This window comes from Meriones unguiculatus, chromosome X (genome assembly GCF_030254825.1).
Source record: "Meriones unguiculatus strain TT.TT164.6M chromosome X, Bangor_MerUng_6.1, whole genome shotgun sequence".
Classification (NCBI taxonomy): Eukaryota; Metazoa; Chordata; class Mammalia; order Rodentia; family Muridae; genus Meriones; species Meriones unguiculatus.
This window is the reverse complement of record NC_083369.1, coordinates 65,994,227-66,020,330: the sequence shown is the minus strand read 5'-3', so window position 1 is coordinate 66,020,330 and position 26,104 is coordinate 65,994,227. Positions and strand designations below refer to the sequence as shown.

At 39.8% G+C, this 26,104-nt stretch overlaps 1 protein-coding gene across 6 annotated transcripts in view; it reads right to left on the bottom strand.

The window, feature by feature from the left end:
• Tmem164 (transmembrane protein 164) overlaps positions 1 to 26,104 on the bottom strand; it is a 156,886-nt gene that overhangs the window by 86,093 nt on the left and 44,689 nt on the right. For all 6 annotated transcript variants that reach the window (XM_060374995.1, XM_060374990.1, XM_060374993.1 and 3 more), the window contains one exon: positions 1,366 to 1,415. Coding sequence is in view for 3 of the 6 variants with exons in the window: in XM_060374990.1 (XP_060230973.1) it covers positions 1,366 to 1,415 (50 nt within the window). In the remaining 3 variants the exon portion in view is untranslated. The remainder of the gene's footprint in view (positions 1 to 1,365; positions 1,416 to 26,104) is intronic.

Here is a 26,104-nt window from a genome sequence, read left to right as displayed (position 1 = left end):
GCACATTGGTTTCATATTCAGAAGGGATGGTGTGAGTTAGAAGCCAAGTGAAAAAAGAAAATGCAAAGGACCACTATGAAAAAATTTGTAATCATATTTACTTATTTCTGTATGAGTATAAAACATTAGTAAAAGAAATTAAATTGAAAAATAAATAGTAAAGATGAGTAAACAATGTGATTTCTGTTTATCCAAAATAAAAAAGCAATGACCAAAATTATCTCTTGAAGGTAGGATGGACATGGTGTTTATTTTCTGATAAGAATTGCTGCTTTCATCCTAATCAAATAAGATCAATGCATGTTGCTTTAAAAAAATTACACCAAACAATTGAGCTCATTTTGAAAAGGAAATGGAGGAAAATGAGGTTGAATAACCTTTTTCTGTGGGAGCTGTCCACATAAAATATATAGTCAGGATCCATTACCCCTCTCCTGTAAGAAAGTTACTCACCTAAGGCAAGAGACTAAGTGGCTATTCGGAGGAGGTGTTTGCAGCAGCAAATGGGGTAGTTTTCCCCCTACCTAATACTCTAATGACTTAAGTAAATCAGAAAAACATTTACTCCCCCATCAACTACCCAAGCATCTTCTAAGCTTATTACTTCCTGTTCCCTCCCTCTGGCCATTTCACTACTCAGAATAGCTCCAACATGGGGGTGGGGCTGGGGAGAGGAAATTAATTCACCTCATTTACCTTTGCATTAGCAACTCTAATAAAAGGTCTGATGAGGGAGATGATCATAACTCATGACTAAAATGAGGGTTCTGGGACACTTACTAATTTAATTTAAGTAAACCAACCTTCAGAGATACATGGTTTGCCTGGAGTATACTTTAATGGATTTGATACTTGCTGATATTTTAAAGAAAGTCGAGATTTACTCAGCTATGGATATGGCTCTGTGTTAGAACACTGTACAGCAGGTATAAAGACCTGAGTCAGTTCCTAAAATCCCTGTCACTTCATTTTGTACGTGAAGAAAAATAAAATGGCCATTAAGACAAAGGACCAAAGTCCTCAATGAAGAGATAGGAGGGGATCACTATAAAGCTATGTGACCTGCAGCAGCTCTCAAAGTAACTTAAGCAGGACAACTGGCTGCCCAGCCACTGTGCCTTGGCTGTGTAATCATTCACAAAGACTGGGTTCAGTAGGATTTCCCAGGGCTCAACAAAAGCTACAACCCACATGCAACATGTACATGCCAATTCAATGGATCCTAACAGATGTTTATTCCTTATAAAGGCTAGGGGACCAAGGAGTTACAGGCCAGGGGCTTGACACCACGTTGTCCTTTGTCGTCAAATGGAAAGAACAGCCTGAAAACAAAGGGCCACAGAGTAAAAAACAATTTTCTCTTACTTGAAGATGACTACAGTTCCCGGACATGGAGGCCAGGCCAGGAGGAAGATCTGCAATTGAAGAATTAAGAATGGTTAGCAACCAAGACACTAGGCACAGAGACTTGATGTTACTTTAATAACATTTTTAAAAACTTTGAAACAAAAAAATGTAATTTTAAAAGTTAGAAAGGTAAAATTGTATGTTTTGAGTTGATTAAACTGTTTTTTTGTTTAAATATTATTTTATTTTTTACAATTTATTCATTTTGTATACCAACTCTAGCCCCCTCCCTCATCTCCTTCAGGTCTCACCCTCTCTTCCTTTTCCCCCCATTCCTTTTCCCTAGCACACTGAAATGGGCAGTTCTCTTATCAAGTCTCATCAGGACTGCTTGGATCCTCTTCCTCTGTGTGCTGTCAAAACCGAATTGCAAGGGGGAAGTGATCAAAGAACAGGCAACCGAGTTCAAGCTAGAGACAGGACCTGCTCCCCTTATTCAGAGAGCCACATGAAAAGTAAGCTGTCTAAGGGCTACATCTAAATAGGGAGTCTATGGCCTCTCCATGCTCAGTCCTTGGTTGGTGCATCAGTCTCTGCAGGACCCCTTGAGCCCAGGTTTTTTGGTTCTGTTGGTCTACCTTTTGGAGCTCCTGTCCATCCAGATCTTTCTATCTCCCCCTTCTTCCACAAGACTCCCTGCACTCTGCCAAAAGTTTGGCTGTGAGTGTCAGCATCTTCGTCAATGCCCTGCTGGGTAGAGTCTTTCCGAGGTCCCCTGTGAAAGGCTCCTGTCCTGTTCCCAGTCTTCTCCCACTTGCAATATCTATCCTGTTTGTCCTTCTGAATCAGGATTAAGACTTTTTCCTAGGGTCCTCCTTCTTGCTTATTAGCTTCCTTAGGTGTATAGATTTTAGTATGTTTATCCTATATTATATAGCTAATATCCACTTATAAGTAAGTATATAACATGCATGTCTTTCTGTTTCTGGGTTACCTCACTCAAGATACTATTTTCTAGTTCCATCCATTTGCCTGGAGAGGATTTGGAGAAAGGTGACTTTTTAAGGTTCTGTTATCATGACAGCCAAAATTGCAAGAATATTACATTTTAATAGAGCAATCAGCTCCCTGATCTTGGCCGTGCCACAGGCCTGGACTACAGCCTCTGACAACCTACAGTTGTTTGGCCCATACGTCAGTCTTCAACTGTCATCAAGGACGAAACAGCCTTTACAAAATTTGCTGATCATGCAATTCCTGGATTCTCACATAAAGCATTCTGATCTGCAATCCTGAGCCCTCTCCACCCCACCACATCTCTATGCTGAATAAAAGCTCCAGATGGAACCAAGTCAGCCATTCCTGGTAACATCACATACTATGTGTTTGCTCTTAGACCAAACTATGCTAAGGACCAAAGACATTCCAAGGGACTCAAGATTAACAAATGCTTAAATCTTATGTTTGCAGGGTTCCTTTATACACACTGATTTCATTTTGTAGTTTAAAAAACTCATCGATGGCTGTCATTGTCATGTTGAGAGCTCTGACAATTTGCAGTATGAGCTTGTCGGCTTTGCCAAGTGTTGTGCTTTGGCATTTTGTTCCTCCATTATCTTGAAGTCTACACTGAAAAGAATCATCTGTACTATAGGGAAAGCATCTGCTTGGCAGCTAGAATCCTTGCTAAAAGAAAAAGAACGGAGTGTGGAAAAGACAGTATCTTAAGAAGAACACCAATAGGAATCCATCATCCACAATACCACATAAGAGAACCCCTCCATGTAAAGACCGAGCTACCATTGCCCAAACCATGCCATTTCTCTGTGAGTCAATTTGATTAAAGTGCAAACTCAGTGATAATTACAGGTCCACAATCCTCTGCTGGTAAATCCCAAATTCCAGAGACTGTAAAACAGAAAACGTGCTTATTCAAAGCATGACTTGAATGGAGTTAGATCTCTCTTTATTCTACTTATGGGGAATTTTCATATATTTCCCATAGAAAGAAGAAATTTCATTCTGAGGGGTGCTGCCCTACACAGCGCTGGGAGTGTATGTAAATAACTAACCATCCATTTGTGTTGCTTTTCTAAAATAACAAAGAAGCTTATTTCTGAACTACTTCTAACTCGACTGGTTTTGAATAAGGATCATATACTTGAAATTTTGATTCTTCAAATATTAGTTCCTCCCCAAACCCTGGTCTGGCCCTCAGGAGCAATCCAAGAAAGAACAAACCGAAGTTAGGGTTCTTTTCCCCAGACAGAGCAGGAAGCTTACTCACCTTAGGCAAAGGACCAATTTGGAGGCATCAGGCCCACCAAAGCCTATACATTGAAGCCACAGTACAAAGAGGTAACCAGTCCCAACTACCTTGGAAAGGTCTCCAGTTCATCAGGAATACTCCAGAGTCATACCAGCAGCCCCCCTGAGCTTCTAAATACCCAGACACTTGCAACATGCCAAAAAGAAAGTAAAACTGCTAGAGTGGACCTCACAATTAATGAAGTCTTACTTTTCTATAGTAAGAAAAGTAAGACTTACTATAGCCTAGAGGGGACAAATATCTGTCTGACTGATTCTGTCCTTCTCTACAGCAGATGTTCAGAAACCTACTATAAGAATTAAACCTCCAGTTTCAAAGCAATCTATTCTCCTATTATCCTCCACAAGTCACAAAAACTAGTCTAGTCTTGATTCTACCAAGAGCTTGCCAACAGCTATTTTCACGGGGCCAAAACATTCTAATTGACATTCCAGCCTTTCTTGCCTTGCCTGTTTATGCCTATCACCAAGACAGATTTTTTTTTTACAAGCAATCTTTGAATCAAATGTAGTAAATAGATTTAGCAACAACAACAAAAATCCCTCAATATTCAACATATTCCATTTCTAGGAAATCTATAACCTGCTTCAGCCACTTGAAAGATTCCTGAAATTGAACCTCAGGTTAAAGTCATTCTCTGTCAATCATGCATTGTAAAAGTAACATTTTAACTTATCAGCCCAAGGATTACCAGCCATGGTTTGACTGTCCTTGCTTTCTTCATTGGGTGGCTCCAACCACCTCTAAATTTTGATGGTATATGTTTTAGACTGGCAGATGGAAAACTAAAGCATTCCTTGAGCTGTAAACATTAGAAGGAGAAAACACCTAGAAGTACAAACAAAGAAGATGAGAGATGAGAATAGATGCCAACACATCCCCTCACAGGCGGAGCCAGGTTATTTAACCCCATTTCATAGATGAAGAGACTGAGGGAGAAAAGTTTCCACAAGCATTTCTGGTGAAATTCAAAGTAATTGCAACCTCACACTCATAAATCAGGCCATCCTGCTCCCACTACAACCCTGCCCATTCACTGAATTCACAGCACAAAGAGAACACCTCAATAGTTTTATGCCAGTACTACCATACATTCATGAGATCTATTTTCTACATCATGAAACACCTCGAAACACACCCAGGGGGGCAGCCCACCATCACAGATTTAGTGATGCCCACACAAGCTCATTTTAGCTCAAACTCATCTCAGCCCCAGGTCTGGTGGTTACGTGTGATTCACAAACCCTTACAAAAGTGAAGTCTTTGTGGCTAGTCATTCCTGGAAAAAAAATGTCCAGATGCTTTGGAAAACCAGTTTTAATCCCCTGCAAAAAAAATCTCCACACAATTCCAGCCCAGAAACAGAACTTTTCATTTTTTCCAGTTACCCAGTTACTGTCTCATCTTCTCTCTCTGTAGTTCTAGGTCCACCATCCACTGTGGTTCTAGGTCCCCTGCCTTTCCATCCTCTCAGCCATCATTTCTCCTACTCCCTATCTTGTCCCCAATCATTTTGGCCCCAAGTTTACCAAAGACTATTCCTAAATGAGCCCAGTTAAGTACTGAAGGGGCATGGTTGAACTACATGAAATGGAAATCAAGAGAAAGAGGCACAGGAGACTGATGTGTAGCCTACATAACCCAGAGGTCCTAGACCACTGGCCCCAGTTTCCTTGGTTTCACTTCCAATGAAGACACTCAGATATCTAGGGATTCCTAAGGACACCTGCATTTGAGTGATACTTATCATAGGTAAGATCAAATTGCACGGTTATATAAAATCTATTCTGAAACTCTATTCACTCCTATCCATACCTTTGTGTTCTCATTATTTCTATCTGGACCACTGTGACAATCTCTGCCCTTTGTATCACCATCAGGCACAACGTTACAAGAAGGATTTATCTAAAATACTATCCTGCTGTATGATTTTAAGTCCTCCCAAGTCTGGCCAGTGCCTAAAGAAAAGCAAAGGAGATAAGAACACCTGTGCTCCAGGCTCCATCTATCATCCAAACATGCATTATGCCAACCATACCGTAAACATATAATACATTGCTTCTATGACTTGATTTCTTTATTTTTTTTTAAAGTACTTCTTCAATGTATCATATCATGTTGTATCGTATAGCATGGCTATTTTTGCCTATATGTATTGTCTGTGCACCACATGAGTGCAATGCTCAAAGAAGTCAGAAGTAGGCATCAGATCCCCAGGAACTGGAGTTACAGACAGGTGGTTAGCCATTATGTGGGTGCTGGGAATTTAACCTGGGCCTTCTGCAAAAACAACCACTTCTAAACTGAAACCATCTCTTCAGACCCATCTACAGCCTAATTTCTAATAGCTTAACCTTACTCAATTACGTGTTCGTGCAATTAATTTATCCAGTACCTTTATCATTTCCTTAGTCCAGTTACATGATACTTTCTAGGTCCAAGGAAATGGAACATCACCCTTCCCTATCCATGGGGAATTGGTTCCAAAACCTCTTCAGATCCCCACATCTGTGGATGTTCAACCACATTATATAAAATGCCATAGCATTTACATATCACCTTTTGTTTTCCTATATAGTCTTAATAATCTCTAAATCACTTATAATGCCTAATACAATGTAAATGTTATTTAAATATCTGTTAAACTGTATCATTAGGGGGCTAATGTTAAGGGAAAAAAAACTGTCTCACACGTTTTAAATACAAATGGATTTTTTTTTTCAAAAAATATTTTTGTCAGCCAGGCACAGAGGCACCAGCCTATAATCCCAGCATAGAGGATGGCAGATCTCTGTGAGTTCGAGGACAGCCTGTTCTACAAAGCGAGTCAAAGACATCCAGGGCTACCCAAAGAAATCCTGTCTTGAAAAACCAAAAAGAAATTTTTTTTTGTCCTGCAGTTGGTTAAGAATTTAGGTATGGAACCAAAAGATATAGTCCAAGCCAACCACATATACTTAAAGGCTTTTTTTATTTCATAATGATAAACTATCCTCTAAAAAAGTTATTTAAATTGATAATCCCTTCGAGGTACATGTAAGAATGTGTATTCTGCTACATTTGCATCAAATGATAACTATCATTTTTAAAAGCTCTAAGCAATTAAAATTTTTCAATTGCATGTCTCAGACAACTGGAAATGTTAAACTTCTTTCTAACATATTTATTGGCTACTATAAACATTCCTTTGGGGGGAAATGTGGCTATTTACTTTTATTTCAAGTTGTGTGCTTCTGTTTTAGTGAGTCACAAAAACTACCTATATGTTAATAGCATTTAGAATTGGGCGTGGCAGCACAGACTGTAATCCCAGCAGGAAACAGAAGGATCATTGAGTTCAAGGTCAGCCTTATCAATAGATCCTTTCTCAAAAAAAAACAAAAAACACTTAATCCAGACTACACAAACTTTTATTGGAAACATTTTTTTCCCTTTAACAACTCGACCCATAGTAGTTTCTTGTTATACAGAAGCTACCATTTTTAATCATTATGGAATTTATATATATATATATATATATATATATATATTATGGCTTCTCTGATAACATGTTTTGAAACTCTTTTACAACCCTGGCATTATAAAATGACGCACCTATTGTTTTCCTAGTATTTTTACAGTTTTAATTTTAATTTTTACATCTACAACACCAGCCAGTTGTGATAGCTCAGAACTGTAATCCCAGTATTTGAGAAAACTGAGATAGGAGGATGAGTTCCAGGCCAGTCTAGGGTTCATAGTGAATTTGAAGGCAGCACGGACCACAGAGTAAAACTGGTGCTTTGGATAAGATGTCCTACATATTCTTAGACATTTGAAGCCTTGGTCTCAATTTGATGGCACTGTCTGGGAAGATTTGGGGATGTATGGCCTTGCTGAAGGAAGTATGCCACTAGGGGCAGGCTCTGATAGTACAAAGGCCTCATCTACTTACTGCCAGTTCTCTATCTCTGCTTCCTGCTAGTGAGTCAAGATATAAGCCCTGGGCTTCCTTTGCCTGCTACTACTTTCTGACATTGTAGACTCTTAATCCTTACAGAACCATAAGGCCAAATAAACTCTTTCGTCCATAAATTACCTTGTTCCTGTTGTCTTATTACAGCAATAGAAAAGTAAATAAATCAAATGATTGATCTGCAACACCAAGAGACTCCCTTTGGTACTACTCACTATTCCTGAATGGCATCGCAAGACACATTTCCATCTTGGGACTACTAATTTTTTATTCAAATGCAAAAATAACACTATTTCCCCGGGGAACTTTCCCATATACATACCCATGGTTAAAGGCTACTCCCCTATGTTATGTCTATATGAGTGAGTATATACCATGTGTGTCTTTCTGCTTCTGGGACAGCTCACTCAGGATGATCCTTTCCAGGTCCCACCATTTACCTGCAAATTTCATGATTTCCTTATTTTTCATTGCTGAGTAATACTCCATTGTGTAGATGTACCACAATTTCTGCATCCATTCTTCAGTTGAGGGCCATCTGGGCTGTTTCCAGCTTCTGGCTATTACAAATAAAGCTGCTACAAACATGGTTGAGCAAATGCCCTTACTAAAAACTGTACATCTAAAGAAACTAAGCAAGAGAGAGGACCCTGACTAAAATGCTCAATCCCCATCCTGAAAGGCAAAGCGGTTGGACATCAGAAGAAGAAAACAGGAAACAACCTAGGAACCTGCTACAGAGGGCCTCCAAAAGCCTCTGCCCTGCAGACTACCAACTGTTGGGCAGAGTGCATGGAATCTTATGTAAGAAGTGGGAAATATTAAGAGCTAGAGAGGATGGGAACCACACAAGGAGAGCAACAGAACCAGAATATTTGAACACAGGGGTCTTCCCAGAGACTCATACTCCAACCAAGGACTATTCATGGAGATAACCTAGAACCCCTGCACAGATGTAGCACATGATAGTTCAGTGTCCAAGTGGGTTACATAGTAATGGGAAGAGGGGCTGCCTCTGACATAATCTGATTGGCCTGCTCTTTGATCACCTCCCCCTGAGGGGGGAGGAGAAGAGGACCTCCCCTATCAGTGGACTTGGGGAGGGGCATGCATGAGGAAGGGGGAGGGAGGGTGGGATCGGGAGGGGAGGAGGGAGGGGCTTATGGGGGAATACAAAATGAATAAAGTGTAATTAATAGTAAAAAAAGTCTATACAGCATAATTAGATATAATATATACAGTATAGTCTTTCTCAGCAAATGACTTTATTGTTATCATCACCAATGTCAAAACTTCCATTAAAAGTATTTGCTTGTATGCAAAAAAAGGTTACTCCCCAGTCCTCTCAACAGTTCTCCCAATTTAACTCTTTCTAAGAATTTGCCATTTTTGTCAGTGTAATAAACTTAACAAACAAGCTTCCCTCAAGAATTAGGCAAATATAAGAAACCTGTAGATACCTGAAGGACCAGGTTATAACCTGCTATGAATGAACTCTGAAAAGTTACCAGGGTTGGCTTGACAACAACTAGGGTATGGTATAAGGAAAGGTACAAAGGCATGTTTAATAATGTCCATACTCAAACAATAGCCACTCTCAGGCTCATAAACAATGTTTTCTGGTTCAACTGGCAAATCCACCCAGACTGAAAGGCCAGGTACTTTTTATTTTTTATGGGAGCACACAAAATAGCCCAGGTTACCTCTAACTCATAATCCTCCTGCCTTGGCTTGCTGAAATCTAGGATTCCAGGCACGCACAACCTGGCTCTGCTTGTTCACGAGTTTTCTGGTCAAGGCAGATTTGGATCAACATGCTGACTCACTAATCCTGTGTCCTTGGAAAAGAGAGAAGAGGATTTTTTTTTTTTTTAATCTATAAAATGAGACTGAAAATAGGATCTGTCTCACAGGGTCTCAGAGAGAATCAAACATGGTAAAAACAACCAAAAGTATTGGCACAATGCCTAGCACAGAGCCCTACTTAAATAGATAAGTTATACATCTGCTATCTATAGAAAACCCAGTCCTAGAGTGAACTGTATCAGCAACAGCTAATATTAAGCTTACAATCCACTCTACTTCATTTATCCTAATTCTATGCTCACATTAATAACATTCTGGTGTATGTTCGCCTTCCCTAGTCCCACTGCCTGAAGGGAGAAAATACTTAACCATTTAGGCTCAGGTTCCTCATCTGTGAAATGGAAATTACAATAGCACTATCTCATAAAGTAGGTGTCAGAATCGAATGTCAGATTACTGAGTTCAATGGATGGCATAATGTAAAGAATAAAGTACACATGACCTATGGAGAGCATTACCCTTATTGAACATCCCTTTCCATTGTCCTTGTACTATAAATTCTACCAAAGCCCATGTAAAGTTTTATGTCTTCCATTACCTTCTCCAGTAACTTCAGATACCACCATCACACCCCTCTTTCCCAACAGCCTGTTATTGGATTCATTTAATTTGGGATACTAAGTGGCTATTTATTATTACACACAGTTGCACATAGTGACACAGTAAATTGAAAGCTGGGATCTGGTTGTTAATGCTTCCTTCCTGACAAATCTCAGATTGGCAGAAATGAGCCACGGAATAAGCCCACAGCAATATGATCAAGGCCCTCACCAACGTGGCTTCCTGGTGATACCTTGCTGGTATTTTCTAATGAACCTCCATTTCTGCATTTCTAAAAGGAAAAAATAATGGAAATTAGCTGCCCTGTCAGAGTTTCAACTGCTGTTCTCATGTAGGCACCAAATTCTTTCTGGAGATTTCCATGGAGATGTTATACAGGCACCTCAGATGGGGCATGTCTAAATCTGAATTTATTACCTTCCTTCCTTGACTCCACTTAAAAAATGGGAGAGAAGGGCTTGTCCTTCCATATGGCAGGTTTCCCACTAAGAAAGATATAAAAAATGAGAGAAACAAAATTGCTGATAGGCCAACACTGAAGCTATAACTGTTGCAAGCAAGAAGCACTGAGACACAGTAGTTATGAAAAGAAGTGCTACCATTTCTAAAACAGTCATTTACAGTGGGAAAATCTGACACATACCACCCTAAGCAGGAAGTCACATGTAATATCACATTAACAAGGCATGTTGTCATGTATCTCTCTCTTATTGTGAGAGAAAGAACAGAATGTCACTTTGCAATAATCTGACTCAAACTATATCATCTCAGTTTAAACCTAAAGAACTTGTCCACAGAAACTGACTACTACTCTTCAAAACTGCCAGGGTCACAAGAAAGACTGGAAGAGTATCATGGTTCAGAGGAGACTAAAGTGACAGGACAACTCAAGGTGATGTGAGACTCTAGACACGATTCTGGAGAAGAAAAAGGAAGTTCCTGGAAAGACCGGTGGGACCTGAACAGAGTGTATAGTTTAGTTAATAATACTGTACCAACACTAACAGTGTTGACATTGTACTATAATTACAAAAGATGCTAACACTTGGAGGAGTAGGTTGGCAGGTTTACAGGACATCTATCAGATGTCTTTGCAACTTTCCTATAGATTGCAATCATTTTAAATAGCAAAATTAAGAGCGGGGAGTGGTGGCGCGTGCCTTTAATCCCAGCACTTGAGAGACAGAAGCAGATGGATCTTTGGGAATTCAAGGCCAGCCTGGTCTACATAGTGAGTTCCAGGACAGTCAGAGCTACATAAAAGAGAGACCCTGTCTTTAAAAGGGAGAAGAAAAAAGAGCAGAGAGGAGGAGGAGGAAAAAGAAGAAGAAAGGAGGAGGAAGGGGAAAAAAAGCAAAGAAAAAGGAAGGAGAGAGGAAGAACAAGGAAGAAGAAAAAGATGAGGAGGAAGGGAAGAAAGGAAAAAAGGAAGGAGACAGAGGAAGAAATAAGAGGAAGAAGAGGAGTAGGAAGGGAATAAAGGGAAGAGAAAGGAAGAAGAGAGAGGAAGAAGAGGAAGATGAAGAAGAAAAGGACCTCTGAGCCAATCAATCAGCTTCTCTTTCAACCTCAGAGCTGTTTCCTATCTTTCTGAACTGAACCCTCACATGAAGACCCTGAGGCTTGGCATCTTGCCACTATAACCTTTTCTGTGGGTTTGGTCCACCTTCATATCTTTCCCTAGTTGCGTCCATATCACCTACTTCACCTGCCACCTAATTTTTCCTCACTAAACTCCAGGCCTCCAACATCTTTCCCACTTTACCCTAGTTCCAAGTATTATCATATTTTTACTCTTGAAACAGTGTTTGGTGACATTACACTTCTTAAGAATTTTTTATGACAAATTTACTGCAATCCTTATCACAATCCCAGGGATTGCAGAGAGTGACAGGCTGATTCTCAAATTTACAATAGCCAAAATAACCTGTAAATTAAGAGCAAATAAGACTCACACCATCTGGTTCCAAAACTCCAACCAAGGCAACAGGAACAAAAGCAGTGTGGTATCAACATCAAGGATAAACATTCAGATGATGGGGCAGAACTGATAGTCTAGAAGTAAACTCTCACAATTGATTTCACAGGAAATAAAAAGATCATTTAAAGACTGAAAAAAAAAATACTCTCTGGAGCAAATAGTGTTAGACCACCTAGTTATTCACATGCAAAAGAATCTCTTACCATACAACCACTGACAATGGTTTATTCAAAATCAGAGATGCAGCTGTGATAACAAACTTATAAAGAATGTGAAAAACACAGGGATAAATCTTGATGTGTTGGATTTGACAATGACCAAAAAGATGTGACAGCAGAACATAGACACCATTAGAAAGGTCCTCTTGAGTCCTCAGCCTTGGCCAACTTGTTATGGGCAATTTTTCTTCAGAGATACAGCCACTGGTAGGTTGTCCATGTTCCCTTGAAGAGCCCCACACAAGGGCATATGTACAGCTCTAGTTGGACTAAGTAAGTTACTCTTTTAAAAAAGCCTGGCTTGGGGGTGCTTACCTTTCATCCCAGCCCTCAGAAGACAGAGGAAAGTGGATATCTCTGAATTTGAGGCTAGCCTGTTCTACATATTGAGGTCTAGATCAGCCAGAGATACATAATGAGACCTTCCTTGTTTCAAAAAAAGAGATTAAATGGGGAAAGAGACTTGAGGGGATCTGGAAGGAGTTGTAGGGGTGACTGTAAATGTGAATATGATCAAATATACTGAATACACATATGAAATTTTTTTTAAGATTTATTTTATTTTAAAATATGTGGCAGAGAGGGGTATATATGTGTAAATGCAGGTGCCAGCAATAGCCATAAGATCCCCTGTAAGTAGTTACAGGTAGTTTGCACCACCTGACATGAGTGCTGAAATTGAACTCTGATCATCTACAAGAATATATTCATTCTTAACCACTCAGCCATCTTTTCAGCTCCTATTTTTTTTCAAAAAAAATATCTGTGAGTACTGTCTACATATATGTACATACACCACGTATTTGCCTATGACTATAGAGATGAGAAGAGGGCACCTGCTTCCCTGGAACTAGAGTTATGGACAATAATGAGTGGCTATGTGGATGTTAGGAACTGAGTCCTGGTCTTCTAGTGGAGTATCCAGTATTCTGCTGAGCCATTTATCCAGCCCAATGTATATGAACATATTTAAAGAATAAGCTAAAATTATACCAAATCCTTAGGAAACAACAAAAAACATAAAATGGACCTTTCAAAAATTAAAATAGTTTGTGTTTCAAAGGATATTGAAAAAATCAAATAGAGAGTTACCATGCTGCGAGCCATGTATGCAACAATGATCTAGTATCCAGGTCTATAAAGCACCTGCTGCCAAAACTAAAAATCTGAGTTTGATCCCTGGGACACAAATAGTTGAAGGAGATAATTGATTCCAGCAATTTGTCCTCTAACCTCCACATATGTTGTGTACATGTATGTACATCCAAACACACATAAAGACAAATAACATGATGGTGGCATAGTATCAAAAAAAAGGCTGAAATATAGGAGATTTGCTAAATATTTGGAGTAAATAATTCTCCAAAGAAAATATACAAATGGTCCATATATATAATGATTTTATATATATATATATAAAAATACATTCAACATCGGTAGATATCAGGGAAATGCAAATCAAAATCACAGTGATGGAACACTACCAACAGCAGCATAAATAAAATAAAAGAGACGATCAGCACCAAGAAGATGACCCAGTGCACAAACTCCCTTAAAAGCATGAGGAACTATGTTCAGATCCCTGGGCCATACATCAGCTTGGATGGATTCGGGAGTATGTACCTGTAATCCCAGCACACATACAGGAAGATGGGAAATGGGGACAGGAGAAACCACAAAAGCAGGCACTGACGATAGCCCAGCCTATACTGCATAGAAAAATAGTTTCTGCCTCAAACAGGGTGGAAGGAAAGGAATGACACTCATGGTTGTCCATTGACCTCCAAACAAGCACAGTGGCACCTCCACATACCTGCATTCAATGCATGTACACATAAATAAGCAGATACACACGTGCAAACTACACACATGCACACTGGGACATACACCCTTCAAAGTTTTTTAAATGACAATTATCAGTATTAAACAAAACAGGGAGAAATCTAGACTCTCCTACCCTATTACTAGGGATATAATATACTGTGGCCATTTTAGGAAAACAGCTTGACATCATATATATGACCCAGTAATTCTACTTCTTTCTTAATTGTATTATATTATTTTATAGGTATGGGTGTTTTGCCTACATGTGTGTCTGTACACCTCATGCAGGTGTGGTGACCAAGGAGGCCAGAAGACAGCATCAGGTCACCTAGAACTATAGTTACAGCTGGTTGTGAACCTCCAAGTGGGTGCTGGGTATTGATCCTGGGTCCTCTGGAAGAGCAGCCAGTGCTCGTAATCGCTGAACCACTTTGCCAGCCCCCAATCCTACTCCTACAGCCAAGAGAAATGAGAACAAAAGCTAATGCACAGAGGTTAAATATATCATTATTCATAATAGCCAAAACAGAGGATTAATTACAATACTCATCACTGAATAAAAAGATACACAGAATGTGCACATCAATACCAGACAATATTGCATTGGCTTAAAAGGAATGAAGGAACAATGTATATGCTACAACATGAATGACTTTAACAATGTCATACCAAGATCTGGGGGTGAGGCTCAGTGAATGAGCCCTTTGCCTAGCATGAATGAGACGAAGTTTGATCCTCAGCACTGCAAAAAGAAAAAGCATGTAATTACAGACACACACAGTGAAAAAGGCCACACAGAAAGGCATGTTATAACTTTATTTATATGAAATGTCAAAACCACGCAAATCTATAGATTAAAAAGTACTGAGTGCTTTGTAGGTGGTTACAAGAGGGACAAGTAGGGGGTTGAGAAGCTAATGGCAAGAAATTTCTTTGGGGAGTTAATGAAAATGTTCTAAACCTTACTACAGCGATGATTACATAGTCACATGAATGTATTAAAAATCATTCAATGTGTACTTTATTTAGCTAGTCATTCATTTACTTCTACTTGAGACAGGGTCTCACTATTGTAGCCTGGGCAGGTAGTGAGTTCTTAATTTTCCTGCCTCAGTTTTCCAAGTGTTGAGATTGCAGCCTGGGCAGGTAGTGAGCTCTTAATTTTCCTGCCTCAGTTTTCCAAGTGTTGAGATTGCAGGTATACACAAGTCCTGAAAGATACACTTCAAATGAGTGAATTATAGACTATGTGGATAGATCTCAATAAAGTTGCCTTTGAAACCCACAAACTTTGAATAGCTACTTATTAGTTGCTGCATGAAGGCAAAGGCTTCCAGTTAGCAATCATGTTACCCTTTCATCATTTGATTCTCCACAACAGTTATTGCTCCCTACTGCTTTCACATGCATTTCTATACAGCCAAGATAAATCATTCCCCATTACCCATTTACCCCCAAAATCCCCAATCTCCATGTTTCTCTCCCATGTGATGACTGCCTCTGACAGAGAATAATGACCCCCCCTCAACCACCACCACAACTTTACATCTTCTTTTCCTGTCCCTGGTTATAGTAGCTACTTTCTGTTTCAGACCCCTTGTAAACACTTCCAAATTATACCACCCTCTATGTCTCCCCCAAACCACACCCTTGATGAAGACAGCACTAATACAATAATTCTTTATGCCAGGACCGCCGAGTATAGCTGTACAGGCTGTGCACTGCACAACCCTAGTGGCGCCATTCAATTATAATCTATGTGAATGGCACCCTCTCCTAGGGTTGTGTAGTGCATAGCCAATCTTGGAGGCCCTTCATGGAAACACACCTAGAATTTGGGAATAAAGCCAAAAAGAGCATTTGAGGGGAAAAATGACTGTAACAATTATTATTTCCAAATCTTATCACAAAAATAAGCTGGGCATTATGGTACAAACCTGTGATCCCAGCACTTGGGAGGCTGAGACAAGAGCATCAGAGACACCAAACCAGCCTGGGCTATATACATGGATGAATATCTATGGAGATCCTCCTGCTTAGACAACACAGTGAAACTCTGTTTCAAAAAGAAAAGGCATGGCAAAGAAACTCTAGAAGAATACACCATTTGTACATGTAATCAGAAAACAGTAACTCTCCAAAATTATTGATGTATCTGCAACAATGGAAAAAGCAAAACACATTCAGGTCATACAACAAAGGTATGATTGACAAAGAGAAAGGGACAATTCTCCGTAGCCTACCTGTCACAAAATGGGCTTTCTCATGGGGTCTTTCAAGGGATTTGAGATTAGAAAACAAGGTACTCTAAAATTAGGCTTCCGGAATCTTGCCATTTGAAACCGCTAAGCCAGTGTTACCATCTCTATGCAGGTCTGTTTCATCGTCAACCCATCTATGGGCCATGGAACTTATCGGTGAGCCCCTGAGAAGCTCCTGAGTAAGATGATATAAATGGCACTCTGAACCCACAAACCAATTTTCAGAGTTAGGATTTATGTCAAGTCCACCAAAGCACAGAAACCCTCAAGCTCAGCTGTAAGAACCATGTTGAGCCCTAACTTCATTCTTCTATATTGTATATAATAATGGAAAAGGCTTCAAATAGACAGCCACAAAGGACTGGAGATGATTGTCATAGTGACAGGCAGCCTGGTGGGCATCAAATCATGTCAAACCTTGTTCCTACTCCAGATCACTTCAGATCCCCAATTTCATGTCTTCACCTTGCATATTTCATTCTGCTTCCTCTTGGAATGTTTTTTGCATACCCACCCAAATTTCTCCTTCTTTTTCCCAAATCCATTAGTTTTTATTGGTACTGTCCAAAAAAGCAGTCCCCACCTCATCACAAGGAATACATTCTAATACTCCCCAATGAAGACCTGAAACTGCCAAGTATCACCAAACTTAGAGACGGTGTGTCCCCCTGTATCTAGAAGCTTATGATAGATTTTTAAATCAAAATTGAGACACAGTAACAAATCAAAGACAACAACAAAATAAAATAATTATCATAATACAATAAACATAGACAAATGAGATCTCTCAAACAAACGGGATACCATCACATTGAAGCTGAAAACTGAGATGACTACTAGATGACTATCTGACAAACAGCATACATAATATACAGATAGTGGACAAATGGATTGTTTGTATCCTGGCAGTATAGAGCAGAAAGCTTCTCAACCTTGACCTCAGACCGGCACACAATTCAAAAGGTATGAATTATTCATTTCTGGAGTTTTCCATTTAATATCTTCGGATCACAATTGACTGGAGGTGACTAAAACTGCAAGAGAAACTACATGTGAAGGAAAACAACTGTAATATGTTTGCTGTTGTCAGGCTGTTGTTAGTAACAAAAGCAGCAGCGATTCATTATCAAGCACTTGATATTAACCTGACATGAGAGCTACAATGTTACATGCTAGCAATCCTGCTATGCAAGTGATACCTGCCCTCTCCTCCACCCCACCCCAGTAGACATATGGGGAAAAAGAGCTATAGCAGAGTAACTTCCCTAAGGTCACACCACTAAAGAGTCAAAGAGCCAGACCTTTTGCCATGTGTATTTAAAATAAAAATACATAAACTGGGTGTGGTATTGCATACCTGTAATCTGTAACCCCAGAATTTGGGAGATGGCAGTCTTAGAAGGCATAAAAGTAGATCTACTTCAAGGGTGTGTTTCCCCTTGGTCATAAGAAGCTTGAGGACTGGTTCTGATTACACAGAATGCAAGCAAGCTGACACTGCTTGGGGAAGGGCTTAGTGAAAACAGTTAGTCAGCTAGGGCCTGTTTTAGCTCTTCCAAAAGGCTGGCTGTCTCAGGCTTTGTCTTCTCCCTCCAAATCCATTGTAGTTGTTAATAACTAATGATGGAAGCCAGATGTGACCAAAAGTTCCACCACCTTTACATCACTTCAGTGTCTATAGGGGAATTCTTTCTTGCCGTGATTTTCTTCTTGAATGATGACCTTAACTCAGTCTGTATGTATATTAAACTGTGCCTATGTAGGAATGTACCTTTTCCAAAGTGCCTCCCCAATATCAGTTCCCTACACTTTCTTTGATGGAGGAGAGCAGGGCATCTTTGAAAGCTATACTTTCCTATCGGCAGGAAATAAAAAATGTTCCTTTCCTCTTAAATCACAGTACAGTCTGTGATTTTTGGGCTTTGCACTTTAACTTGTGTTCACTTATGGAGGGACGAAGAATAGAAGTTCAAGGTCATCCTTGGCTCCTCGGTCAGTTTAAAGTCTATCAGGTTCAGTTTAAAGTCTGCCCTGGCTACACCTCCATTCTCAAAAGAACTAGGCCTTGTCCCCAGAGCTACCTAATTGCAACAGTCATGTTTATAGCCATTACTACTTCCTGTCTCCAGCACAAAATAATGGTACATTCTCCATAGTGCCTACAACAGTGTCAGGCAAGAAGAGACACCCCAGGACACCACTGCCAGAGCACAGCCAGGAATGCAATCTGAAAGAGGATGGAGGACTGGATCTTCAAGGGAGTACAGAGAGTTCTCATCTGACCCACTTGAAAAGTATCACACTGATGCCTGGACCTCAATCCCAGAAAAATATTTAGAACAAAATGACCTGGTTGCCTCGGAACTTCAAGAGAGTTCTGAAGTAACCAAGGTTACACCAACCTGTAGGAGACATTGGATGGTATCCAGTCCCCCTGCAGGAAGGTAAGCAACTGGATCAGGGTCAAAGCCACGCAAACCAGTACATTTTCAGTGTTCTGTCGATAATTAGCTAGCTATGACTGTGCAATATTAGTGAAGGGTCTATTTTTGTTTTTGTTTTTTTTTTTTTTAGGCAGGAGGTGTTGGGTAGGAAAATGCATAGACAAAGGAAAGAGGTTTCCCCACATCTTCAGGCCTCTTTCTCTTTTTCCATTATTATTATTTCTTGTTCTTCTTCCTCCTCCTCCTAATCCTCCTCCTCCTCCTCCTCTTCCTCCTCCTCCTCCTCCTCTTCTTCTTCTTCCTTTATTTTTCTTTTTTGAGACCAGCTCTTATGTATTCTAAATTAGCCTCAAACTTTATTTATAGCCAAGAATGATCTGGAATCTTTGCATTTTGCATCCTCCTGCCTCTACCCCCCAAATTCTGGAGTTACAGATGTGTACCACCACAGCTGGATTATAAGATAATGGAGCATTCTAGTCAAGCACTCATTAAGACCAAACTGATTCTACCTCTTAAAATAGGGATAAGAGTTTGGGGATTTTGATCAGTGGTTGATAGCTTGCCCAGAACCTATAAGGCTGGGTTTGGTTCCCAGCACTGGGGGGAAAAAGCATTAAAATAAGATAGGCTACAGAGATGGCTTAATGGTTATTTACAAACACTTTACTGCTCTTGCTGAGGACCCAGGTTCAGTTCCAACACCTGTGTCAGGTTGGTCACAGCTTCCAGTAACTCCAGTTTCAGGGCATCTAATGCCTCTCTTCTGGACTCCACAAGCACCTACACTCACATGCATGCAACCGACCCTCTCACACATATATAAACATAATTAAAAATAAGACATAATTCTTTTTTACTAGAATTTATATCATATGTGGCGTTCCTAAGAAACAAAGCAAGAGGAGAGAAAACAGCCACAGCCCACTACCTGTAGCAGTTTGTGTTCTAGGCACACAAGAGATCCAGAACATAGTTCCTGTCTATAGGAAGCCTACAGACTGCCTGGCAAAGGTCCTCCATTCTGGGGTATGTAACACAACAATGACAAAGATGGTTCATTAATTAACCTACCTCCCAGCAACTAATCCTGACAGGTAAGAAAAAAAGATGGAAATTTCTAGCCAGAATAAGGAGCTAGGATGTGTATTTACCTTTGTTTCCATGGCTTTGTTGGCAACCTCCAAACCTCTAGATCAAAGAACTAGGGAAAGGACTCATGAAATAGCTCAATTCGTAAAGAGCATGCAAGAAAATCTGAAATAAGGTGTTGTAGATTTAGATCAGTAGTGTAGTGCTTGCCTAGCAACTACAAAACACTAAAAAAAGAAAGCAAAAAAACCCACACACTCCAACCAAGGACTATTCATGGAGATAACCCAGAACCCCTGCACAGATGTAGCCCAGGGCAGTCCAGAGTCCAATTGGGTTACATAGTAATGTGAAGAGGGACTGCCTCTGACATAATCTGATTGGCCTGCTCTTTGATCACCTCCCCCTGGGGGGGAGCAGCCTTACCAGGCTATAGTAGAGGACAATGCAGCCACTTTTGATGTGAACTGATAGCCTAAGATCAGAAAGGAGAGGAGAACCTCCCCTATCAGTGGACTTGGGGAATGGCATGCAAGCAGAGGGAGGAAGAAGGGTGGGATTGGGAGGGGAGGAGGGAGGGGCTTATGGGGGGATGCAGAATGAATAAAGTGTAATTGATGAAAAAAAAACCCACACATAATACAACTACCCGGTATTGAAGCAGTTGGTATTATAGACACATATAGAGACAGAGGACACAGCTCCTATGAGCAAGCGGCTCACTACAGATTCATGTACAGCAGCCCAGCAGCATTCATTTACAACCTACCTAAATACTGAGGGGCACGGAAGGACAGGTATATTCCTGGAGCTTGTTGGAACAGCCAGTTTAACCAGTTAATTGCCTTAAGGTTTAGTAAGTTCTTGCCTCCACACAAATGCATACACACTCATCTGCGAGCACACAAACATGTATGCACATGCATGAATGCACTTGTGCGCACACATACACACACACACACAGACACACACAGAGAGATAAGAAGGTGGGGGAGACAAACTAGGGATGAAAAAGAACGCCATCAATTACTACTACAGAAATAAAGCATGGAAATTATTCTTCCACAATACCCATCACCATTTCTAACTTCTAGGTAACTGCCTCTTTGTTAAACAACCCTAGTATCTTGGAGGGCAGGTTGTGTGAGGTTCTTGTATACATCTAAAGTATCTGTATCATACAAAAAATGCTCATCAGATACTTGGTGAATGATCAATGGAATAGACATGTGTCTCCATATTATATAATATATACTAAATGTATAAACTTGATCACCTAATCAAAATGCACTTTAAATTATTTGCGACATTTTATTTTTCCAGTGCATATGGTATTTGTCAAGTTTTCTAAAAAACTAGTAATGGTGGTTTCTAGGGAAATGAACTATCAAGTTGGTGATCAAGCATTACAGGGAATCATGTGTTCTAGTCTCTTTCCTTTAAACTATTTGACTCTTTAAACTATGACCACCCAAAAAGAGGTATACCAGGTAAGATGGATCTGCTCCATTTAGAGCTCAAAGCAAGATGGGTGGGTGTCTGCACATTTTTTATATCTCAGCAACTGGAAACCTGAGGCAGGAGGAGTTCCAAGTCAACTTAGACTACATAGCAAGCCTACCTAAAGTTAAACAAAGAAAAATGAAACTATGGCACTGAGGACATGAAGGGAGAGTTGAATGGAAAGTGAGATAGGTTCAAAAACCTAGAAAGTTCTGGGCAAACCATTTTAAGCAGTACTTTCTTTCAAGCAATTGAAACGATTTCTTTTAATCTCTGACACTGTCATAAACTGCCACTAGACACAGATGCCTGGCTACCTGGCTATTATGGAAGGGAAGTTACCTCTGTGTGGATGCACTAGGATAGATGACAGCTCACACTGAACCTGTCAAGCCTTAGGTGTCTTGTCTGCTTGGCTGGAAACATTAAGATACAGAAATGTTAAGTGAGTAACCAGGTAATCCCTGGAGGCCGAGACAGGAAACTCTAGCTTGGAGGCTAAGCTAGCCTACAGTTAGCTCTTGTAAATTAATTAATTGGTGGATGAATGAATGGATGAATGAATAAATAAAGTTACTTGTGCTTCTCCTATGTGAATCAAACTGCCTGGAACCTGGTTGTTAGGCTTGGCCATGTAACTCGGTGGCTCTAAATCCTCAGTGTACATGAGAATTACCTCAAAAGTTTAATTTAAAAACAGAAATTCATTCCTAGGCTTCACACCTCAACATCCTTCCTTATCTGGATGTCTTAATTTTAAAGTGTCCTTGGTGACTTCTGTTGTGTGATACTGTCCACCACCTCTTAGTAAGGAAGTAACTCAGAGAAAGAAAGAGCATTAATCAGTCTTGGATATATTGATAGTTGCTAGGAGAGGGAGAGTCAGCTAGTAGCTCAAGCAGGCTCCAATGAAAGACCTAATATCTAAGAGTGTACACAAACACACACACATATGATCGACACAAACAATATTTACTAGATTTTAAAAAAAGAGGACACAAAGTTGGATATGGAAAGAAATGGGAATAGATACAGGAGGAGTGGGTGGAGGGGCTGAATATGATCAAAATACAATGTACAAAAATTCTCAAAGAATAAAAATTTAAAAAAACTTTAACATTAAAAACATCATCTTTAAGCAATATATTCCCCTCAAAGGCAGGTTTATAATAAAGACAATAAGCCAGAAGTACAAAAATAGATCTTCCTTGATTGGCAACCAAGGGAAGCAGAAAATAAAAGAGATAGAAAAACAGTTGCAGAAAAATGGAGAGGAAAGCAGAGAACAAAGGGGTCCTGGGAGAGGAAGTACTACAATGTTGGCAGAGCAAGCTTTGTTCCATAGTGCAAACTCTCATCTCCACACCGATGCCCCACAGGCTTACAGCAACTGAAATTAGCTCATTAAAACCTTAAAACGGTTTTCTTCTTAACTGAACTTATTTTTTTAAAAAATAGGAATGTTAGCTTTTACAGAGGCTGTTAACCATCCATTTACCCCTCAGTCCTACTCACACTTCCCCTCATGTACCTGACCCAATTGTGAAGCAGGATGACAATGAGACATGAAATCCACATGTGTTCGGGTTTTGTTCCTAAACCAGGGAAATACCAAGGTGGATGAAAGAGCTAGGGGTGTTACAAATTGAAAGGTGGAGAGCTGGCTTTTTCTTCTTTTCTTCTGTACTTTCTTTTTTTTCCACCCCCGCCCCAGGAAGGGACTATTCTAGAAAGCAGACATCAAAAGGAAAACTCCAGTGAGGGCCTGAATTGGAGAATATGTGATGAAGCATAAATGAAAAAGAAAAAAAAAAAAAAAGACAAAAGAAAGGAAAAGGAGCCTTTTTGTATCAGAAGGAGTTCTTTGAAAAAATACCTCAAATTACAACACTTTCCACATTTACTTCACAATGGGTTGCTTCACATTGTACCCCACACCAGGCCGCATTTTGCAGTGTTATGAGAAGAAAGTAAGAGGGATGCAAATGGACCAAAAGTTGGTGGTTTGGCAGCCACCAGAAAGAAGCAAATGGGTAACTCTAAGAGAAGCTCCTTTAGATTTGCTCTCTTCCTTCAATTAAGGCAAACACATGAGAGTGCCCTTAAGGAAAGAGTATAGAAGCAAGTCTGTGGTAGAACAAACTGCTGCTGGTCTAAAGGTGCACACCCTACCTCCACATGGCTGGAGTAGTGGCTAGTTCTCACCTTTATTAGGTTGTTGAACAACTAGCTATGAAGGAATTTGCGAGGCCAGAGAGAATGCTAGCTCTCATAGCCCTTAACATTGGCTTTGAGACTTATAATCATTTTCTTTACATAACTGGCCAACTGGTATTTTCACTACAGGAAAAAAATGCACTGTGGTATGAAATGCCAGGTGTGGATCCCACTGTAAACGAGGTGGAAAAATGAACTGTGCCATCCCCTGCAGGTAGCCACAAATCAGCCATAGGAGGGCAACTCTCAATCCAAAGCCTGCACTCACAACATGGTCCTCTCTTTTTCTTCCAGAGGCCGCTGATATTTCCTCTCTTTAATGGAGCTTCCGCATTAACAGTTGTGCATTATCCAAAGGCCATCCATTGCCTTCTACTGACAAATTCTGTTTTGTACATGGCGAACTCTGAAGACCCACAGAGAAACCAAAGAGCATTTGACAGCAAGCATTTAAGGCACAAGCTGAGTACGACTCATGTGAGAGACCACAATTAGTAATATAGCTGATATTTTTTTCAGATTCTGGAATAATTGCAGAGAGTGTAGTAGATAAGCACCCCTAATTCTAAATTGGAAATCTGACATTGTAATCACTGTCTAGCTCTCCTTATTAAGGAAGTAACCCAGAGCCCTAAAAGAAAGAAAGAAGCCTCGGATAGTATTGGAGAGAAGACATTCAGAATGCTCCAAATTTTTAACATTTTTTCCTTTTACTTTGTTTCAGATAGTGCCTCCCTATGTAGCTCTTGGCTGGCCTGGAACTCCTATGTAGACCAGGCTAACCTGAAACTCAGAGATCTGCCTGCATCTACCTCAGGATGAGTGTTGGGATTGAAGGTGTGCATCGTCACAAGCAGCTGAAAATATTTTTTTTCTTAATGTTTATTTGTCTTCCTCACTCAAAATTATTTTACATGTACATACTGAGGAAGTGGAATATGGTAATGCAGTGTACATATAGCATGCAATGACAAAACCAGGACAATTAGCATTTCGTCTCTTTAAACATTTATTGTTCGCTTTTGTTGGTATACCTTCTAAATCTTCTCCTTCAATTCCCTACAAAAGGAATTTTAAACAGAGAATGCATCACTGATTTGCCAAGGATCTCTTTTTAAGATGTATTAATTTGTGTGTGTGCACGTATACTCGGGAGAGAGAGCGTGGGGGGGAATGGGGGGTGCATGTCTGTGTTGGTTGGTTGGTTCTCTCCTTAAACCTTTATGTGGCTTCCAGGGATCGAACTCAGGTCACCAGGCTTGCACACTACACAGCAAGCATCTTCACTCCCAGAGCCATCTCGCCAGCCCACCTATCATCCTTGTCTGACAGCCAAGCTAATTTTCTATCATTCCAATTTGAGAATATGTGCTGCTAGGTGAACACTAAGTCACAAACATTTTCAGCATCATATAAGTACTCAAAAAGTTTCACATCTCAGCTCTTCATATTATGGATGATCAAGATGTATTATCTGTTTTAATAACTGAGGTAAATGATCTAAAGTAGTTTCTTAGCTCTATAAGCATGCTTATATAGAAAGCACTGGTATTACACAGTAAATAAATTTTATCAAACCACATGTTTATAAAATGCAAAAATAGGCAAAATAAATTCTAAATAGTGTTGTCAGCATACTGAGTGATGTCAGCAAAGTACACGATTGAAATATTTACACTAAGCATGCAGTGATGTTATATACTCTCTACAGATGTGACATCCTACAATAATAAAAAAGCACCTGCCGTGTGTAGACTGTATGCAATGTCTTGGTTGAGCTATTCTCTTTTAGCTCTCCTCTAGGCTCAACATTAAGTGAACCAAACCACAGTGTCAGGAGACACTTTCTGCATTAGGCATTTTCCAGTTTGCACCTCCCATCACCAGCAACAACCCTAGCCAGCCATGTGTTTGAGACTACCTGAAACATCCGCGTGTGAATTAGTTGGTTCCAGTATACTCAGGCTTTATTTATGAAAAATTACAACTCTGGAAGAAAATGCAATAGCTGGGAATCAAGTTTAAATGCCAGAATAAGTTCTTACTAAACTTACAGACATAGACATACGTTTGACATCATGATATGACGTAATCATCTACAAATTCTTACTTTCAAAGTTGCCTTGACTTATGACTTTCTCTGTCCATGAAACTGCTTCCATGGAGAAGTATGGAATCTGGGGTGACCTAGTCCTACTCTCCTGGACCTTGCTCACTTATAACTGGTTCTAGAAAAAAAACTATCTCTTATTCATGTTGAGGAGAGAACTACATTTTGAGGGCAGACAATATGATAATTAAAAACCTTTCTAACGTGTATTCCAAATACGTTTTCTTGAGTCAGAGAGAAAAAGCTTGCATTACAGCAAAAGCAGTCAGAGATTCTGTATAACCTAAATATCACTGTATTAATATAAGCTATGACTTAAGTATACTGAGCATATGAAGACCATTTACAAAAAGGATGAAGGTTGAAAACAAATCCTGAAGTAGATATCATTTGTTT